General features: G+C 46.3%; 1 protein-coding gene across 1 annotated transcript; it reads left to right on the top strand.

The window, feature by feature from the left end:
- The first annotated feature begins 1,191 nt into the window (after positions 1-1,191).
- Positions 1,192-18,197, top strand: C8B (complement C8 beta chain). The gene is made up of 12 exons (XM_023932356.2): positions 1,192-1,387; positions 2,742-2,883; positions 3,929-4,070; positions 4,858-4,999; positions 7,033-7,165; positions 7,803-8,000; positions 9,373-9,613; positions 11,386-11,514; positions 12,214-12,377; positions 14,401-14,554; positions 16,140-16,208; positions 17,581-18,197. Exons 1-12 carry the CDS (start codon positions 1,311-1,313, stop codon positions 17,730-17,732), a joined length of 1,743 nt encoding a protein of 580 aa, XP_023788124.2. The 5' UTR covers positions 1,192-1,310; the 3' UTR covers positions 17,733-18,197.
- Positions 18,198-20,245: the final 2,048 nt, after the last annotated feature.

Here is a 20,245-nt window from a genome sequence, read left to right as displayed (position 1 = left end):
AATACAATCTTTTATTTGGAGCAGATTCCTACAAGGATTCGGCTAATGTGCCTCTCTGTGTTAAACTGTTATCATCAGGCTGCCAAAACAGAGAGATGTCTCAGCCAGTTGCTTATTTTGCAGGGACATGGCTCCACAAGCAAAATAATGTCATTTGGAAGGTAACTGTGACACTTTAAGGTGTAGCACTCAGCCAGGTAATGGCACTGCGGTTGTTGGGTTTGTTTGGTATTACTGAACATGAACAATTTTATGTATAGCCCCATCATTGCCATAATGAGCAAATTAAAATGTATTTGCTCTTTGTTTCACCAGAGTTCTCAGAGATGTGTCCCAGGGTGATTGTGCTGCTAAAAGACAGAGTTGCACAGAGTCAGGCTCTTGTCTTCTCAAAGGCATTGTCCAGCAAGGAGAAGGGTGGGAAAACAGTGATATTCCTCATTTTGTGCAGGGAAACACAGATTCAGAGACCTTTGCTCTCTGTAAGATGCTTGCTGTAGGCTAAGGCTAACAGGAAAATGAAGGGAAAGGCGCTTGTGTCTCGGGAATCAAAAAGCTGTACCTGGAGGGAGAAGCAGCAGGATGTGACGGCTCAACAGGCAACCAAAGAAAAACTCTGCCAGGTCTGATCTGCCTTTGAAAGCACAACTGAACTGATGGCAGCAGCCCATGGTAAGTTTTCAGCCCAGTCAGGACCATTTAAGAGACAGAATGACTCAGTGTAGTAGCAGGAAAACACAGAGACATTACATTTGATACCCTGACTGGTCCTGCTTTCCTGGGCTCAAGACTTGGTATTTGGAGCAGAGCATCTCTGTGGAATGACCCAGGGAAGGGCAGTCTCAGGGACAAGGCTTTCCCTGAGGCGTGAGAGTAAGTGCTTCTGCCTCGTGTCTGACCTTCCTCTGGAAGACAGACATGAAAAGCAGCAATAAATAAATGATTCTGCACTCTATTCCTAGAAAGCCAACTTGAGTTTATTTATCACTTCCTTCTTGCCAAGACTCAAATATGTTTCGTTTGTTGAAATATTCATTTTCCCCATCCCTTGAAAGGAGCATTACAAATGAAAGTGCAAATTGCTCCTAGGCAGAGCTTTGCTCCCTGCCTGCTCGCCTCGGGAAAGCCGTGTGCTAACAACTGCAGCGTTTACCTTGTGAGCCTGCCAGGTGCTGGGTCATCTGCTGTTTACAGGGTGGCAGAGCAGCTCAGCAGTTTCTCTTTTTTTTTTTGCTTGAACCCTGTTCAAACCCCCAGGGGCAGACGGGGTGGGGGTGTTGGTGGTGTGGGATCTCCGGTGGTGTCTCACCATGAGCGCCCCGCGCCCCATCCACCTGCTGCTGCTGCTCTGTGCGGTGCTCGGCGCCCAGACTGCTCATGGCTTTGGGTGAGTGCGAGTTTCTGAAGCCACATGCAGGGGGTGACAGGAGAAACCATCAGGATCAGCACAGCCTTTGGTGTCGCACGGGCCACAGTCGGTGTCGTGAGCCATTTCTGCGTCTCCAGTGAATGGCAGAAGGCGTCGTTGGGAAGTCGGCGCAGGGCAGCGTTCCCGCTTCGGAGGGGCAGTCCCGGTGATAAATTGGAGCTGACAAATCGCCACGCTCGTGTTGTAATGTGGAGTTGTTTGAACATGCAGCCTCCTTCCCTGCTGGCTGCCCCACACAGTGCTGGGCACACAGGGATTGTTTCCTTCAGGTGCAGAAATGGTGAGAATGTGGCTGAGAGCTGTTCCTTTCTCGCCTGGTGCAATAGATTTTGCTGTTTCAGAGAACTACATCTTGTAATCTCGCCAATCTAACTATATTTTTGCACTGTTCTCTGAACTTTGAGCTTTGATTTCATGCCTCAGCAAGCTGATGAGGTTTTGTAATTCCTTTATTCCGTTTGATTTTTAATATGCTATAATGGGAACCCCATGCCAGGCACTAAATCACACTTAAAGCTTCAGCTGATGCTGTTCCTTGTCGGGGTGGAAGAATTGGGAACATCGCTGTGGCAGTTTCCTTGTCAGACTGGGTATGAAAAGAAACTGTCAACATTTTACTAAAGCTCCCCACTTGAAGGAGGTGCAACAAGAGAGCATTTGTGTGGGACGAGGATTTAATCAGAAATCCTGAATCCACCAAAAGAGGAGGCAGCATTTTAACCGTGGCATTGTGGAAACCTTGGAGACAGCTGTCACGAGGGGAGTGAGATAGTGGCTGGGGTGAAGAGTAAAGGCTCACACTTGGGGTTCAGGTTTGTTATTGGGTTGAAAGGGATTAATGGGTTAATGACTTGTGAACTGAGAGTAGAATCTGAGAATCGCTTTGGCCAGTTTGGGGAAAACCGGGCTGCTGGGCAAAGAGAGACACTTGAGCCTGGTTTTCAGAAATGCTGAGTGCATGCCAGGCCTTGGGCTGGTGTTTGTCACGGAGGTATCTGGCCTTGGAGCCACGGAGCGAGGGCAGCAACTGGTGGTGAAGGTTTTACTGCTTGCACAGCTTGAGGTGAAGCCCAGATTGGTGGCCAGGGGTTTAGTTTCCCATTGTGGCACTTCAGAGAGGATCAGATTTGGCACAGAATCCGTGCCAGTGGAATCAATGCCCTCAGGATGAGGACTGAAATCCAGAGGTTGCGCACAAGGCGTGGTGAGTGTTAGTTCTCCTTGGCGTGTGGTTTCACACAAGCATGGGCTGAGGTGCCAGGTCCTCACAGCTCGGTGTCACAGCCTGAAACTCTGGTGTTGTTGGGCACAGTGGCCAGGAGTCCCCGAGCCGCGGTGACAGCGAGGCCAGGGACAGGCGCGCCCGCTCCGCGAGTGTCCCGCCACAGCCCCGCGACTGCGTCCTCTCCTCCTGGTCCTCCTGGAGCAAGTGTGACCCCTGCCAGAAGAAAAGGGTGAGTGTCTGTGGCCTGGGGACCTCCAAGAAACCTGGATCTGGGAGCTCCTTCAAGCCTTGTCCTTTTTGTCTCTGGGGTTGGGCGAACCAGGGGGGCTGCCAAGAGAAGCCCTGTACAGGTGAGACTGTGGGCCTTGCTTTCAGGTGGCTTTTAGCTCTTCAGCTCACCACCCCCAGCAATTCCAGTGCTTTCCAGGGTGCCTCGCTGTCCTGAGAAGGTCTAAGGCCAGGCTTTGCAGGGACTTTGCAACACAGTCCTGTCCTACCAGCATCAGTGTGAGGCGCCTTCCCCACTAATGGTGCCCTGTGGGACCTGGAGACACTTGGTGCCTCTGAGGATTAAGATGCTTTTTCTTGTCTGCTAGCCAGCATTTTCCACCCGAGAAACCCCATCAAATGAAAGTAATGATCCCAACAGCGTGAAGAGCAAAATCCCTGTTGCCAGAGAGACCTCTGCTAACAAGTTGGAGAAGCTGTTCCCAGGCTTAAGCAGAAATAACCAGTGCTGGGAGTTGGGGGGAGAGTGAAACTTCTTATCAAAGAGTTAATCTCAGAAGCTGGGGAAAAAAGGAGGGCTGACATATTGGATGGAGTAATTGACTGCTTCACAGCAGTGTTGTGGGCGGAAAAAGTCCCTAATGATACAGAGGGGCAAGTAAATACACTGACAGAAAATAACAAGGGATGTCGGTACCAGCACTAATTGAAAGAGAGGAGATGGAACTGAATCCTTCCTTACTCTTGGAAAGTCCCACCCTGCACTGTCAGGCTCATTTAAACAAACTGTCTAAGAAAGGCAAACTTTCCTTCCTCCCTCCCAATCCTCAACCCTTCCTCAGTAAAATTAAAACTGTCGCTGATCAGAAACCTTTGAAACGAGGCAAATTACCAGCATCACACTTCTGTGCTGACACTTTTCTCCTTTAATATGACAGAGTGCGCTTAGATCAGATCTCGGCGACACAAAGTTTGTTTTTCAACCAGGGAAGCGTAAAATTCACCATTTCAGTGAGCTTGAGTCAGTATTTTTTATTTGATCACAGTACAGGTTTGCCCGCCTGGAGCAGCCCTCGCAGTTCAGTGGAGATGCCTGTGAGTACCGGGACAGAGAAGCTGAGGATTGTGTCACGAGCAGCCCTTGCAGGAGCAGAGCTCGCTGTGATGGGTTTGTGTGTGCAGTGACAGGTAAGGGTTTGGGCACTGGCGCTGCTCAGGTTAATCAGGTGTCACTTCTGATGCCACTGTGCTGAATTTCTGCTTCTACAGGAGTTTGCTGGGCCAGAGGGATGCCAGGAATTGACCTGGCTCTGTCCGTGCTTGTGTTTGTGTCAGTGACTTTGAGTGAGTCCATTTGCCATCTTTAGAATCTCCAAATAGGAAATTACAACCTGGTTATAGCAGCAAAATCTGTGGCACAAGTGACAGCAACAGGAACTCGGCACCTGAGATGGGGCAAAGGAAAAAACACTGATTTCCATCTTCCAGTGTTTTGGTGAGACTGAAAACACTCAATAATTGTGGACATGGGAAGAGAGAAAAATAATAATACCATTTACAAGGCCTGCTGAAAGGGCACATTTGTTCTCTGAAAATGAAAAAAAAAATTACCAAAAACAGTCTACACCTTTTTTATACTTTTAATTATTTAAATTAATTTAATTATTTAAATTAATAAATTAAATATTTAAATTTTAAAATATTATTTTAAATAATAAACAATAAAATAAAACTTATTTAAAATAAATATTTAATTACTTATTCCTACGATGAGCAAGGAATTTTAAGATTATGACACTTTGGAGTGAAACTGAGCAGATGGACTTTGGGTATCCATGCAAATAGAGAAGAATTTTTTTTTTTCCAGCTAGATTCAAACCATTCATTCCAGGAGTTTTCTGTTTTGCTCCAAGACTCCGTGTCAGGGAGTGTGATCACAGATTGTTTTGTGAGTGACTTTCCCCTTCCATCCTAGGGAGATGCATTGCACGGAGGCTGCTCTGCAATGGGGATGACGACTGTGGGGACCAGTCAGATGAGAAAAACTGCAAAAAAGTGTTCAGGAAATGTGACCAGAAGATGGAAGAGTACTGGGGAATAGAGAATCTGGCAAAAGGGTAAGTCTGTGACTTTGGTGAGATGCTCTTTCATTTAAGGCTGAGGATGATCTCGTGTGACTCCAGACAAACACTGAAGAGAGGAAAGCTGGAGCAGCTGCTGTATCCAGGAGTGAGCTGGGATCCAGGAACCTGATCCAAAACCTGGGGGACATTGACCTGTTGGAGCTAGACCAGAGGAGGGTCACAAATTGCTCAGGGTGATGGAGCAGCTCTGCTGTGGGGAAAGGCTGAGAGAATTGGGATTGTTCAGCCTGGAGAAGAGGAGGCTCTGGGGGTGATCTGATTGCAGCCTTGCAGTAACTGCAGGAGTCAACGAGAAAGATGGGGAGAGATGATTTACAAGGGCCTGGAGTGACAGGACAAGGGGGAATGTTCCCATTGCCAGAGGACAGGGTTAGATGGGGTATTGGGAATAAATTCAGGCTGGTGAGGCCCTGGCTCAGGGTGCCCAGAGAAGCTGTGGCTGCCCCACCCCTGGAAGTGTTCCAGACCAGGTTGGATGGGTTTTGGAACAACCTGGGACAGTGGGAGGTGTCCCTGCCCTTGACAGGGAGTGGGACTTACTGACCTTTAAAGGTCCTTCCTAACCCAATCATTCCATGATTCCTTGGGTTTGTATCCTTACAGCCTGCATTGTTTTGGTGGGGAGGGAGAACGGTGTTCAAATTCCTTTGATTTCTTCCATGACACTGAGAGGTGGTGGAATTTTTGTGCTTTGTGTGAGTGGGGTAGGGTAAACCTGCATATTAGCAGCTCTGTGGGGATTAAAATCTAAGTCTGAATGGATTCAGCTTTTGCAGTCTAAGATTGTGACAACTTTCTGTAAGATCAGACTGTGTGAAAAGAGGGGCTTTTGGTTTTTTTCTAATTCTGCAGGGAAAAAATTGCTTTTTACATTAAAAAAAGAAAAAGGAAAATCATATTGCAAGGAAAAATATAATTTTCTCATTATTCTCTGGAGATATGGCTGCTGCACATGTCATTGCTAATGCTTTGTACTTTGGAGTTTAATCAAAATTAAAAATAATGTTGGACAATTATAGGAACATGCTTCTCATCTCTTTGAAGCTACAATTGCTCAGTAATTTGCTTTTAGTGGACTTCCCTTTTTTTTCCAGATTGTTCTAAAATTAGAGTTAATTTTTTTTACATCTTCAGAGTCATTATCATGTAAGCCTCTCTCCCCAAAATCAGGAGGGGCAGATCTAACAGAGTCCTGGAGTACTGAGAGCTTTTTTGTGAGGTCTTTTTGATGAAGTTTCATCCCACCAGCAGCAATGGGCAAAGCAAGTGATGGGGTTTAATCTCCTCATCTCCACAAACTGCAGTGCTACATCCTTCCTTAGAGCAGAAAGGTTAAGGTTTCTGTCCATCATCCACTGAAATCAAAGGAAAACTCCCTGTGGTCTCAAGGATTAGCTGAGCTATTGCTTGAGTACCTCTTTTCTTGTTCCCCAACAATTTTTACTGTTATCTACTGACCTCTGGTTGACCCTTGACCAACCTGGCAAAGATTTTGGCTGATAAAGCAGAATGAAGAAGTGTGAATTAAAAATCAGTCTGGATTGATGCCATGGGCTGGCAAACCTGTCTTTGAAGGTTCTGATGGATGCTGTGGATATTTTGGGATGCTCAGGGTGAGCAGCCTGATGGGGTGGGGGTTTAGCTGGTCCAGTTTGTTCTCCTTTTCCTGGAGTGTTCCACTAAAAGGCCACAAAGCTGCCAGTGCTGGTGCAGTAACAGTGGTGTCATTCACAGCTGGGGGATGAAATTGCCATTTATATTCATCAAAAGTATCAAAATCCAGCTCTGTCTTTTGCTTTCTAATTAGTCAGGTTCTTCTGCAGCACCTGGGTTGGTTGGACAGTGAAGGAGCCCAAGCTTTCTTTTGGGGTTTCAAATTAAAGAAGTGTGAAGCAAAGAGCCTGTGACCAAATAAAACAATATTTTACCTTTCTAAGCCAAGGGATTCAGTGTTTAGCTCTGAATTGATGGCACCATGAAATATTGGTGTTCTGCTTCACCTCCAGGTTGAATATCTTCACAAACAGCTTGGAAGGGCTGGTTCTGGATCACAGGTACTACGCTGGGGGATGTTCTCCCCATTACATCAGGGACACGAGGTTCAGGAAGCCGTACAACATAGAAAGCTACACACCAGAGGTACGTGCCAGATGTGCCTGCAAATAAACTTACACACACATATTCCAGTGGATTTAGTGCCCAAAGCTTCATTGCTGGATCATTTTGTTAAAAAAAAAAAAAAAAATCACAGAAATCTTGACACCCAATAAGATCAGGCTGATTTTTGTCCTGTTCTAGAACATCCTCATGCCCCACACACTCCATGGTGTTGAACACACCACGTGCTTTGTGTGAGAACTTGCTCCTGTCATCCATCAAAGCTGTGTTTCAAATATTATGTATTTGACCTCAGTGCTTCTGATGACATGATGTTTTTGAGTGCTGCCCACAAGGAAACCTTTTCCTTTTAGAATTTGTACTTTAATTGATGCCTGTGTTTAAGATTTCACCCTCTTTGCTTAAGACTGACATATTAAGTGAAAGCCTGAGGACCTTGCAGTATGGAGGAGATAGGAGCTTTCCTGCTGCTGTAAATGAAGTATTCTTGAAGTACCTGTGTTAATAATAATAGTGCTTTGCAATTATACAAGGCTTTTCATCTTCAAAGTGCAAGCATTAATTCACAAGTATATTTGTGTCTGCATTCCTTCCCCACGCTTCAGGTGTACAATCACTGTGCAGGAAATGAGATGTGTTGTTTTTCCTTTCTGTTTAGACCAAAGGCAAATATGAATTTACAATGACTGAATATGACTCCTACTCAAATTATGAAAGCAGTGTCCTGAAGGCAAAAGCTTCGCAGTCAAGCTTCAGCATCGGTATAAAAATACCAAAAGTGTTTGAACTTGGTTACAATTCAAATGACATGAGGTTCAAGAAGTTCATGCAGAGGATGAAAAGATTTTCTTCAAGTGTAAGCACTGCTCCACTTAATTCCCTGCTAATGTGTTCCCTGTGAGTGTGTGGGTGTGTGTTGGTTTGAGGCTCCTCCTCAGGTCGGCAGCCAGGACTGGCATAAATCAAATCCTTCCCCCACCTGGATTCTGCCATTTGTCCAAGTCTTGACTGCCCCCACAATGCATTCCTTTGTGTTTGCAGCATCCAGGAGCTTTTCCATTCAGCTCTCAGCCAGCATCTGGGCTGCTTGACCTTTGAAATCAGCCACGAGTTGTTGAGAGGACTCAGTGATCCTTGTGGGTGCCTTCCAGCTGTGGATATTCTCTGATTCTCAGTGTGGTCTGTCCACTGCCCTGCTGGGCATCCACCTTTGAATGTTTGTAGTGAAAAATTGAAACCAATAAGCCTCTTCAGCTTGAATCTATAGCTCCTACGACTGCCATCATTTCTTTTCTTTTTTTTTCATCTGTTATTGCCATAAACAAAGGTAGCTCATATCAGTGGTGTAATAGTATCACCAATCTGTGACTCCTTTTGGTATAAAGTGTACTCAGGAATGGCAAAGTACTCCCTGCATTTGCTTCCTGCAAAGCAGAATTTCTCACAATAAGATCAGAGGTTGATGAGAAGCATTTGGACAGAAATCCATAAAGAAACCAAATATTTAAGTCCTGATTTTATTATTTAAGCTGCAGCATTCTATGCTGATCCCTCCCTGATGTGCTTGTCCTGCTGGCCCAGGCAACTGAACACTAAATCCTTTGAACATAATGGAATAGATTTTCTGTTCCAGACTTCTATGCCAGAAAGGGGACAGAAAAAAAATGATCCATGTTTACATACCTACACAGAGACATATAAATGTGTGTGTGTGTGAGAGAGGGAGTGTTTGTGTTTACTTCTTTCAGTTTTGATAAGGGCATATTCTGTGAAATACAAATATGAATCTGGCTCAGCCAGAGAATGACCATTTCCCATAAAAATCAGAATTTCAGATGTCAGAACTTTTCAGGAGAGAGCTTGTGAGAGATGAAGTTTTATTAGGGGTGAAGGATGCTTAGGTTATTGATTATCAGGTTTATTAGGTCCTGCAGGATGCTGAGGTGTCCTTGCATTCTGGATGTGCCACATCAGAACCTGGACCCTGCCTTTTCCTGTGTCCCAGTCATAGCCTGAGTCTCAGGAATATTGACTACTAAAAGTTTTGCTTTTTGCAAAAGTTAGTTAGGAGATTTCCAGTGACAGGGTTTCCAGTTGGAAACTGTGCAATCAATAAACCCCGAGCAGCGCTGATTGTTCAACTGCAAACATGGAATTCACACCGTCATGAGAGTGACATCCCTCACTCCTCCTGGGTTCTCCTGATGATGCTCCTGCCTTTCCTGCAGTCCAGCAAGTTCATCCACGCCCGTTCTGAGCTGGCTGTTGGTGTTTACAAGCTGAAGCCCCGAGCCCTGATGCTGCATCACGAGTTCCTGCAGCGGCTCCGGCAGCTCCCCACGGAATACAGCTACGGGGAATTCCGGGAGCTCTACAGGGATTTCGGGACACACTTCATCAAGGAGGCCACTGTTGGAGGCATCTATGAATACACTTTGGTCATGAACAGCGACGAGCTCCGCAGGGCGGGTACGTGCATCTGGTGGTTGGGAAGGAGCTTGGGGGCCAGATTTTGGGTGGGAAAACCTCTGTGCAGGCACACAGGGATGGCTCAGGTCTGAGATCAGGAGAGGGAGATGATGGGAGAAGGAGTCAACAGCATCTCAAAGAAATCCAGCAGGAAATGTGGTTAGAGGTGCTCGTTGGCAGTGAATGAAGAGGTTTTCAAAGCATGCTCAGCATCATGGGCTGGATTTAGTTCACAAAGAAAGGCCCTGTGGCAAGTATTTTAGACAACATGTTTTAGAGGCTGACAAGATGTTGAGATGAATTAGAATCGTGGATCTTAACACTTCTGTTAGCTTTGAAAACCTTCATCCAAGTCCTTTTTCCACTGCCTTTCAAATGGCAGTTTTGAAACACCTTTAGCCTGGAGAGCTTTTCCAGCATGTAGGAAACAGTAAATAATTTACTGGGTGACTCTTGTGCCTGACATTGCTCCTGCTCTTTGGCTCTGGCTCCCTTTGTTGTGAGAAATGATGATTGTTGTGTAGGACAGAGCGAGCAGTGTGACATTAATCAATAGCTGCACTCTCAATTATTTATTCATTGGCAGGGGAGTGAAGAACTGCCTCTGCTGTTTGCAGAGGCATTTGCTGGGCTCTGCTTTGTGCAATACTCTGTTTGTTTGTTCTTCTGCTGTGTGGGATGTTCCTTACCCTGAAACAGAGAGAGGGACAGAATTTAGATTCACATTTCAGGTATTCAAATTCTAACAGAGTTTCCCAATTTCTCAGCTGTTGCTGTGGGCCCATCACAAGCCACATTTGTTTGAACTAAGTATTATTGCTTGCATGAAAAAGCACAGTGTCTGCTGTCCCAGATCAGGATCCTGCAGCAAAAACAACATTTTCACACAAGTGCTGAACTGGGCCTTAAGTTCTCATCAGGGTTTTGTAGGTCCAGCCTGAGAATTCAGATTTTTCCCTTCAGATCCCTCATTTTCTTTGTACTGTCTGTGCTGGAACTGAAATTTTCTTTTGCAGACCTGGTATCACACACTGTGTGACACGGTTGGTTCTTGCTCTGCTCTCACACAGAATCCAATCTGCCACATCTTAGAATCATGGAATCCTTTAGGTTGGAAAAGCTCTCTAAGATCATGGGTTCTGAGTGTTAACCCAGCACTGCCAAGGCCACCACTAAACCATGTCCCCACGTGCCACATCCACATGTCCTGTGAATCCCTCTGGGGTTGGTGACTCCACCCTTGCCCTGGGAAACTTCTTCCAGGGCTTGAAAACCCTTTTGGTGAAGAAATGTTTCCTGATATCCAGTCTACATTTCCATGAAGCACTTAGGACTCTTCTGGCAGCAGAGAATTGGAGATGTGAGCTGGTGAAAAGAGGAAAAGCTATTCCATCTATTCCTCTTAAAAAACTGGATCCTGGGCATGGGAAGAGGTGATGGGTAGTCTGTGGTTGGACATGCACTGTTTTCCTACCCACTACAGCTGTGCTTAACCCAGTGCAGCTTGGTGGGTGACTAAAATCCTCCTCTTCCAGCTTTTACCTTGCATTTCCACTTTGCTTCAGAGCGTTCTGTAAAACATAGAGATTTCATTTCATTTCATACAGTTCTGTTAAGTATCAAAAAAAACCCAAGAAATAATCTTCTTCAGCATATCTTTTTTTTTTCTTTTCCTAAAGGAAAAAATACTCATCAACTCTCATTTTCTGTGTACGTGGACATAGAACACAAAACAGTTGTATTAAATCCTTACATTTTTTTGTGTATTTAAGGTTATTCTCTGAGTGATGTCCAGAAATGTGCACAGAAGGGCTTTAACATTGCTGTGGATCTTCATAAAATCTCTGTGGGACTTGGAGTAGATTCAGCTGGCTGTAAAGCCCTTTTGAAAGAGATTGGAGGTAAGCATGAAATACTTCTGCCATTTCATTTCTTTCTCATAGTGAAAGGAAGGTTTTGTGATCTTGCCTGCCTGAAATATTTCCCCACTCCCTCACAGCCACTTTTGAGTCTGCTGGCTAACCCCAGCCAGGCTTAACAGAGGGGGAAATGTCTCAGAGCTCGGGGTTTTTCCAAGATTATCTGTGTAGAGAGTAAATATCTGCTCAGCACCCCGAGGAGAAGCAGGGACAGATCACTCATTTCCCACCTGGCCTGTGTTAAATCAACCCCCACCTCTCAGCAGGGCAACCCAGCACGCCTCTTTCTGCATCCTGATGGGGAAAGCAGGGAGGTGATGGTGCTGTGGGAGCCCCTGGGGATGTGGGGAGCTGGGGATGTGCACCTGGAAATACATGGAGGAGAGCAGGGAACATTCCTGGTGGCGAGGAGCATCGGGCTGGGGAAGGACCTGTGAGCTTAAAACCATGGGGAAGGAATTTAGGGTGCAGGGAGCAGGCTGGGGAATTCCTGCAAGGAAGCAGGAGGGACACAGCACACACTTTGCAGGAAACCAGGTGAGCAGCACTTGTGGCCTTTCTCCTTTGCCCTCTGGGTGGGACGGGTGTGTGTGGGAGCGATTTTGCTGTTAGCTGGTAACTGCAGCCCACAAAGGCACAACCTGGGCAGAGCTGGGCACTTCCCTGAGTGCATTTTTGCAGACAGCACTGCCAGGAAACAGTTTGTGGAGGATTTCGTGGCGCTGGTCCGCGGCGGAGCGAGTGAAGACATCACCACGCTGGCCCACAGGGACCTGCCCACGGCCCAGCTCCTGCAGCAGTGGGGAGATGCTGTGCAGTACAACCCTGAGATCATCAAGCTGAAGGTACTGCACCCTCCACTTCCTCCAGCCCCAGCTGAACACCTTGGAGAGCTCTGTGTTTAAATAAACAGGATTCAGAGAGAAAAAAACAAAACAGGAAACACAGACCTTATAGTGCAGCGTAGCTTCTCTAAGTGAATATTCAGGGACTGTGGCTGGAAATACATAAAGTAAACAGCTTTAACCCTTTAACCTGGATGTGCAGATGTCATTTCTTGCCAAAAATTGTACCTGGCAGCATGTATTTTATAAGGATTTCTATTTTCCTTGATGTTTATCAATTTCTGTGAGCACCAGTGACCATTCTTTGTGGTTCAGCAGGTCAGGTGGTTCGTTGTGCATGCCTGGATGTTTGTGCAGCTTAGTTGAACCTTAAAAACAGGAGCTAGGCTTTGAGGAGTCAAGGATTTTTGACCCTGGAGAGTTTTAGAAATGCAAAAAAGCAAGCAGAAGTGTGCAGCAATTCTGCCTCATCATCTTTAATGTCAAAATGAGTGAACAGTACCAAGGTGCAAGAGAATATCCTGTTAAATAGGAGTTTGGACTGGTAGAGGTAGAAGTTGATTTATAGTTGCTTTTTATTGTATAATTTAATTTTTGGCAAAAATCTTTACATTTGTACAAGGGAGTTGTTTCTCGAGAAAGAGGTGATTTCTAAAAAGGTGAAGCAAGCAAAAATCAGTAATTTGGAAACACAGCCAGTGCCCATCTGGCACTTGCTGCAGCCCCTGGTGTGCTGTGGATTGACCTTCCAGAAATGCACTGGGAGGTCTCAGGACAGGAGACAAGAGAAATGCAGCCCTCAGCACCAAATCCCACACACAGAAAAACCTCCCATGAGGAATTGAGGTGTTCTTTGTCTTGCCTGGCATCACTGACCAGACTGCCCAGTGAAAAACCTCAGGCGGATGTAATTTGGATTTGGTATCTTCATTTCCATACCAATATCCCTGTGGGGCTTGAAGATCAAAAGTACCAGCGGAGTGTGACTAAATGTCAGCCCAAGAATGCTTAGTTAGGGAAAACTAAAGCAAATCAGTTCATAAATCATCTGCTGGAGGGACTTGGCAGGTCACTCTTAGTGTATTTCCTCATTTGTATGATCTGAATTCAAAAAGCGAAGTATGGATCACAGATAATTGATGAAGAGTGGATGAACAGCAGCAGGAAATGAGGAACTTTTTTTTTTTTTTTTTATTGGAACATTCTTTAATTCTTGTAGTTTGAGCCTGTGATGGCAGGAGGGTGAATTTTTTGTGTTTCCTGTGCATGGCCTGCACGGCAGCATCTCTGCAGTTAGGATGGGAATTGGGGATGGATGCTCTGGTGGCACATGGAACTATCATCCCCCTGGCAGGAGGGGGTGATGGCACTGTTAACACCACACTTTGAATTCCCCTTGTTCTCAGGAGAAAATAAATGAGTGAGCCAAGGTCTCCTTGGTCCCTTGTCTTCTCCCCCTGACCCCATCTGCAGATGGAGATCAAATCCTCTCCTTTCTGGAAGGCAATGAAACCCTTACCTGGGTTCCATAAGATAAAAACCAGCCCTGAAATGCAGGAGTGGTGAAGGTGGAAGTGCTGATGCCTCTGGTGCCTCTGGCTGTGCTGGGGGGCTGTAGGAGGAGACTTTTGTGGATGGTTTTTAGGGGAAATTTTTTAAATCAGAGTAAGAGATCACTCAGAAAATGTAAGTTTGAGCAAATCTGATCTGTAAACATCTGTACCAGAAAAATGGATGAGAAAGGATTTAATGAAACTCCTGTGCAACTTAGCCTGTTTCTTATCCAACAAAGTGGCTGCTGCACATTTCCAACTGCTCTGGTGTGGGAAGCCAAGGGGAGCATCCCTGGGAACGTTCCTGACATCGTGGCCTTGCTGTTCATAAGGTTTTAGCCAATAGCAAGGGGGAAGCTGGAGATTTCCACACAGGCTCCATTTCCCCTCCAGCTGTGCCACCACCCAGCCTTGCGATGTTGACGGCGTTCTGAGCTCGGGAATTAATGGAGTTTCTCCCCTCCCTTTAGGCAGAGCCTCTGTATGAGCTGGTGGCTCCCTCTGACTTGGCTGATTCCAGCAGAATAAAGGAGAATCTGCGCCGGGCTCTGGAGGAGTTCCAGCTGGAGACCAGTTCCTGTCGCTGTGCTCCGTGCCACGGGAATGGCATCCCCTTCCTGACAGGTACAGGGCTCCTCTGCTCTGAAATCAGCTGGGAATTCGTGGGGAGCACATGGCAAGCAAGCTGCTCTTCAGTTTTTCCTGATATTTCTTTATCAGGGAATTACTTTGTGTTTTTAAAGTTGCTCTGTTTGTAGAGTCCTGGTAAGTAAAGACAGTAAAGTCAAGGGATGTGTCTTTGTCATGGGAGTGACCACTGTCTGTATCAGTTTCACAGGAGAATTTGTTACTTCTCAGTTATTCATTTATAAAAAAAATAATCCTTAACATCTTTAAGTCTCCTTCTTTTGCTTTTAAGATTGCTTCCATCCCTCTGGAGAAGTGACTACTGTCTCAGCATTAATTAGTGTTTGTAAAAGGGTTTTGAAGATGAAAAGCACCATATAAGTGCCAAGCACAGCGATCACCACCACCTCACCCTGTTTCTGATAGAAGCTGTCCTCCTCTGTAAGCAGGCTGTGATTTAAAAAATGAAGGGGAAAAATAATCAAATTAAATGAAAACCGCTCTGCCTAAACAAGAGATATATGATGTGATGAGAGCTTCTAACAAAGGGACCATTTTGTCAAGTGCCTAATTCCAATCTGCATCTGCAGAAGTTCTGATGAGAATTGTTATCATCAAATTGTGTCTAATGCAGAAACTATCACTTCAGGTACCAGCCAGCTGATTGTAGCAATTCAAGCATTTGTCTTATGGTGACCTTTGTTTAAATAACTTTACAGGAGCTGAGTCCAGGTTAGTATTTCATTTAGGATCTTCTCAGCAAAAGTTTTAAATGGCCATGTATTTTCCTAAATGGGAACTCTTCTCCAGGTTCCTGACATGGGTTGCACATCCCTGGGTTGCCAGAGCAGGGATACTGGGCTTTTCCTCAGCCACAAAACCTAGTTGGGATATTCCTGTCCTGGTTGCTCTTTCTTGATGCTGCAGTTTGTTCTTTATCAGCTTTACCAAGAGCACTCCCCAGAGACCCCACCTGCAGTGCTGTGCCCAGGTGTGAAACCCCAAATACTGAAAGGACATGGAGCTGCTGGAGCGAGTCCCAGGGAGGCCACAGGGAAGGCAGGGACAGATGAGATGCTGGGAAGGAATTCCTGGCTGTGAGGGTGATGGGACCCTGGCACAGGGTGCCCAGAGAAACTGTGGCTGCCCCAGGATCCCTGGAAGTGTCCAAGGCCAGGCTGGACAGGGTTTGGAGCAGCCTGGGAGAGTGGAAGGTGTCTCTGCCCATGGCAGGGATGAGATGAGCTTTAGGGACCCTCCCAACCCAAACCATCCCAGCATTCTGTGATCTCTTTTGGAGAAGAGCAGGAGGAGTCTGTGGACCCCTGGCTTTTGGAATTGCACCAGTGGGTCTGAGGTGGAGCTGCAGGGCAGGAACAAATGTCTGGAGAGGTGAGAGGGAGTGCAGGACAGTCACAGCTCCCCTCTTCATTGGTACTGATCCCTTCAGCACTGGAGAAAAGCAATGCCATTTCACCCACTGTCCCTTCCTCCCAGAAGATGAGGTGCTGGAGAGAAGTGGATGCCTGCTGGGCAGTGTGGCTCCAGGACTGTAATTCCCACCCCCTGTGCTTGCTTTCAGGAGCAGAGTGTGAGTGCCTGTGTCCCCTCGGCTACAGCGGCACCGCCTGCGAGATCAGCAGGAGGAAAGGTGAGAGTCCCCAGCTCCCAGGGACAATCCCAGCGGTGTTTGGAGTGTCCAGGGATGGGGAGTGATGCCAGCCCTGGCTGTCCCCAGGCTGCCCAGCTCAATGCACCCAGCTGGGCCCCTGCAAAGGGGACAGATGTGTTTTCCCTGTCCCTTGTCTGAATTTCTGTGCCCTCTTGAGGAGGTGGGTTTATTTTTGCACGTACATGCCCTGCAATTGTATCCAAATAGGAATTCCTGCCTAGTTCACAATCCCTGGAAAGCCTCAGATCTCCTCCTTAGGAAACAGCTGTGTTTCCTAAGTTTTTCCCTTTGATAAAGCCAGCATGTTGCAAACTGTTCCCCCCCAGATATGCTACCATGCATTCTAATCTTAAAATCTTATTATGTTGCTTCGAAACATTTATTAATGCTTCTTGGTCAACTTTATGTCTCTGCTGTCTCCTGACTGATGTTCTTAACTCCTTCTAGTTTAGGATCATCTGTGAATTTAATCATTTTGTTTACTTCTTCCAGCTCATTAATTTAGATGCTAAATACTACCAGATCCCAGGCACCCAGAGCTCTGGCACCAACCCACAATTTGATGCACTGCATTTATCACTGGCTTTGTTTACAGCCTTACCCAGTATTCATTCTGCATGGCTGTGTCCAGACTGAGCCAGGCTGAAATGCACTTTAAGCCAAGATTTCACTGAACAGGGGGTCAGCTTTTGGGTATTTCTAAGGCAGCCCATGGAGCCTTGAATGGTGGAGTCACTGACACCTTACTTCAGTCTGTTTTTCACACTCATGGTCACATCCAACCCTCTCAAAGCTCACATCCATCCATTTGTCAACACTGTAACTTCATTTCTCACTCCCATTTCCTCCTTTTATGTGTTGCCTCCGTGATTCTCAGGATTTTGAATTTATGTCACTCACGTGCTCAGGGTCCAGAAGAATCAGTGTAATAGGAAAAGCAATGGAGGGAAAGCTGAATAGTCAAGCTGTTGTTCACTGAAGCACTAACACTGCCCCTACCACCTCGAAATGTGGCCAAGACAAGTTTAGTTGGTCTGTTTCTTATCTAGGCCTGAACTTGGACAAAGAGAGAAACATCCTTCAAGCAAAGATAAAGCTAATTGCTTTTTTCCCCACTTTCATATCTTCCTGAAGTGTAGTTTGAACAAACACCAGAAATGCTGAACAGAGAATTAACATCTCTGAAACAGCCCCTCATTGTTAACAACTCCAGTATATTGTTAGTGATGGGGACAGGGTTAGCAGGGCTGTTCATATTCAAATACAACTCATGGGAGCTGACAGCTCTTCCATGGAAAGAGCTGCTTGTTTCTGACTGTCCTTTCCAGCTTTGTGGTTGTTTCTTTTCCAGATGCTGCTGTTAATGGAAACTGGGGGTGCTGGGCCAGCTGGTCCCCGTGTTCAGGAGGTGAGAGGACAAGAAGGCGACAGTGCAACAACCCTGCCCCACAGAACGGCGGCTCCTCGTGCTCAGGGCCAGACTCTGAGGCAGTTCCTTGCTAGAAGGAACCAGCAGGAGCTCACACAGAACTGATGGGCACTTGGCAGACTGCTTGGGAGGACATCACCTCACTGCTTTCTCAGCTGGCCTCGCTCTGCCCATGGGTCTCCTCCAAATCAGGAACATTTCAGAAGACACTGGGAGCTGGGGGGTGTTGGGAACCACACCTTTGGGTGTTCAGTTGTCCAGTGGGATTGAATGTGCTTACCAACCTCAGTATTTTGCCTTTTCCCTGTCTTCATTGCAATGGGCTAAATGAGACAAGCTTTATCTCTGTCTGTATTTGGTAGCTGCATGATTTCAAATTACACTGTCTTGTTGCTGAAGGTTCCTTTGAGATAAGAAGAGACACTTTGATCTTACGTGCAGCAGGATGTGCACTGATGCACAGCTTCTGTGAAGGCAGCTGTGTCATGTGGAGCAAAATCCAGCACATTAAAGCCTAAATCTCAATGAGCACCACGGTATCTAACGTGACATTTAGAGCCACTGTGCCTCACTACCCTGCTTTCCCAATTTATTGTATTGTTCCCACCCCTGCCATGGGCAGGGACTCCTTCCACTATCCCAGGTTGCTCCCAACCCTGTCCAACCTGGCCTTGGACACTGCCAGGGATGGGGCAGCCACAGCTTCTCTGAGACAAATGGAACCTTTTGAAAAAGCTGTCTGCACATCCCCTGAGATCTGCCCCGAGTAGCTGCATTTGCCCCAGACAAGCTCTGGTTAAAAAGTCTGATCCTGTGAAATCCAGTGTTCCAGCTGCTGCTGGGTCCACGTAGGGTGGGACATCTGACTTGGAGAGAGTTCACTGTAAAAAAAGACAAACTGGTTTGCCTGTTATTACCATCCCTGGAGCTGTGCATCACAGTCCAGGTCTAACAGAGGAACTTTAAAACACTGTGCACCATTTCATGAGCCTGGATCCTTCCAGGGACTTGCCTCCTACAGCTTTGGTGGTGGTAAATGATTTTTGCCAAGACATTTGGTTGGGCCTGCTGCAAAACAACCAGCAATAGCTTTGCTCCAAAAGGCAGTTCCACCAGTGCAAAGTTGTTCATGAGTGTTGTGAGTCTTCTAACATCCACAAGGTCAAACTCTTCTTCTGAGGGTTTTTTAGCAGAGCTGGTGATGGTGGGCTGGTATCGCCCGTTCCTTTCCTTTCAGACTGACGTTGTCTGAATGTAATTCCTGTGAGAGCAGCTCAGGCTCCCTGACATCTGAACAATGGAACATGCATTTAGTTGTAGCCCTCATGCCGCCTCCACACTTATCGACAGGGCTTCTGTGACAGCTTTAAGAAAGGCAGAGCACATTGCATATGTAAAACAAGAGGGCTCTGTGCTCATTATGGGCTTCATCATTTAGCTGCCAACCCAAAACATTTCCCTTTTCCACTGTGTAGCTGCAATATCTTTTGTGTGATGGAAATTTGCCAAGAGATTCTTTTTTGGGTCATGGTCAAAGAGGTCACTGCTTGTTTGATGTAGGATATCCCTCCAGGTTTTTTGCAGGGGCTCTGTAGAAACCTCTGTGGAGGTGAGGACCCTGAGCATGGTTCACCTCTGAGGACACAAACTGCAGTGTCATTGCCTGCCCTTCTTCAGAATCATCGGTGTCATCTGATTAAGGACATTTCTCAGATGAGTCAAGTGGCTTTTGTAAATTTAACCACCTTTCCTGATCATCAGGCTGCTTAAATACACAGCAGTGGTGCCTCTCTCCACTGCTGCAGCAAGGACAGCCAAGTGTAGTGACCTGACTTGGGACCATTGTTCCCAAACCAGAAAAACACAGATTTTTTTGAAGTGGTGACAGTACCTGAGTTTGCATATTTGGGGTTTTTAATTTTTGGAGGAAGAGAGGAGAGATTTGTCAGTCATCAAGATCATCAGGACAGTATGACTGAAGTATGAGTTCAGCAGTGGCTGAATATTCAGCCTGTAGGCTTAGAACCCTCCCATAAAGGACATAACTTTACCTTGTCCTTGTGATTCTGTGCTTTGATTCTCCTAACTAATGATTTATTATAACCTGGAGGGTGATAAAAAACACTGTGCTGAATCTTTTATTGTTTCATTTTGGTTGGCATTAAATTTTGGTACCATCTTTTACTGGTGTTCCTAACTCTCACTCCCCGTGTAAGTTCAGATTAATAACGCGCGCGCGAGGGCTCGGGAGGGCTGCGGGTGGCTGTGCACGTGTTCAGCCCTGCTCCTGCTGCTCTGGCCCATCCCTCTGGCTAACATACTCACTTCCTACATCCCATGTTGTATTTTCACAAGCTGTCTTGAGGAAAAGAAGAGGATAAACACGGAGAGGCTGTATTTAGTTGCACCTCCCTGCTTGAAGACATTGCTGGGGTATCGCGCTTGGGGAACTCTCAGAAGGGTATTTCAGGTGAGCTGTAATTGCTTCATCCAGCTTTCCCAGGACAAAACCAGCTGGAATCTTGCCACCCCTAATGTCTCCATCAGCAGTGGGGAACTGGACTGCTTTCCAGCCTGGATTCATTCA

The sequence above is a fragment of the Cyanistes caeruleus genome, chromosome 9 (assembly GCF_971803275.1).
Source record: "Cyanistes caeruleus chromosome 9, bCyaCae1.hap1.1, whole genome shotgun sequence".
Classification (NCBI taxonomy): Eukaryota; Metazoa; Chordata; class Aves; order Passeriformes; family Paridae; genus Cyanistes; species Cyanistes caeruleus.
The sequence above is the reverse complement of the archived record's forward strand: the minus strand, read 5'-3'. Positions and strand labels throughout refer to the sequence as shown.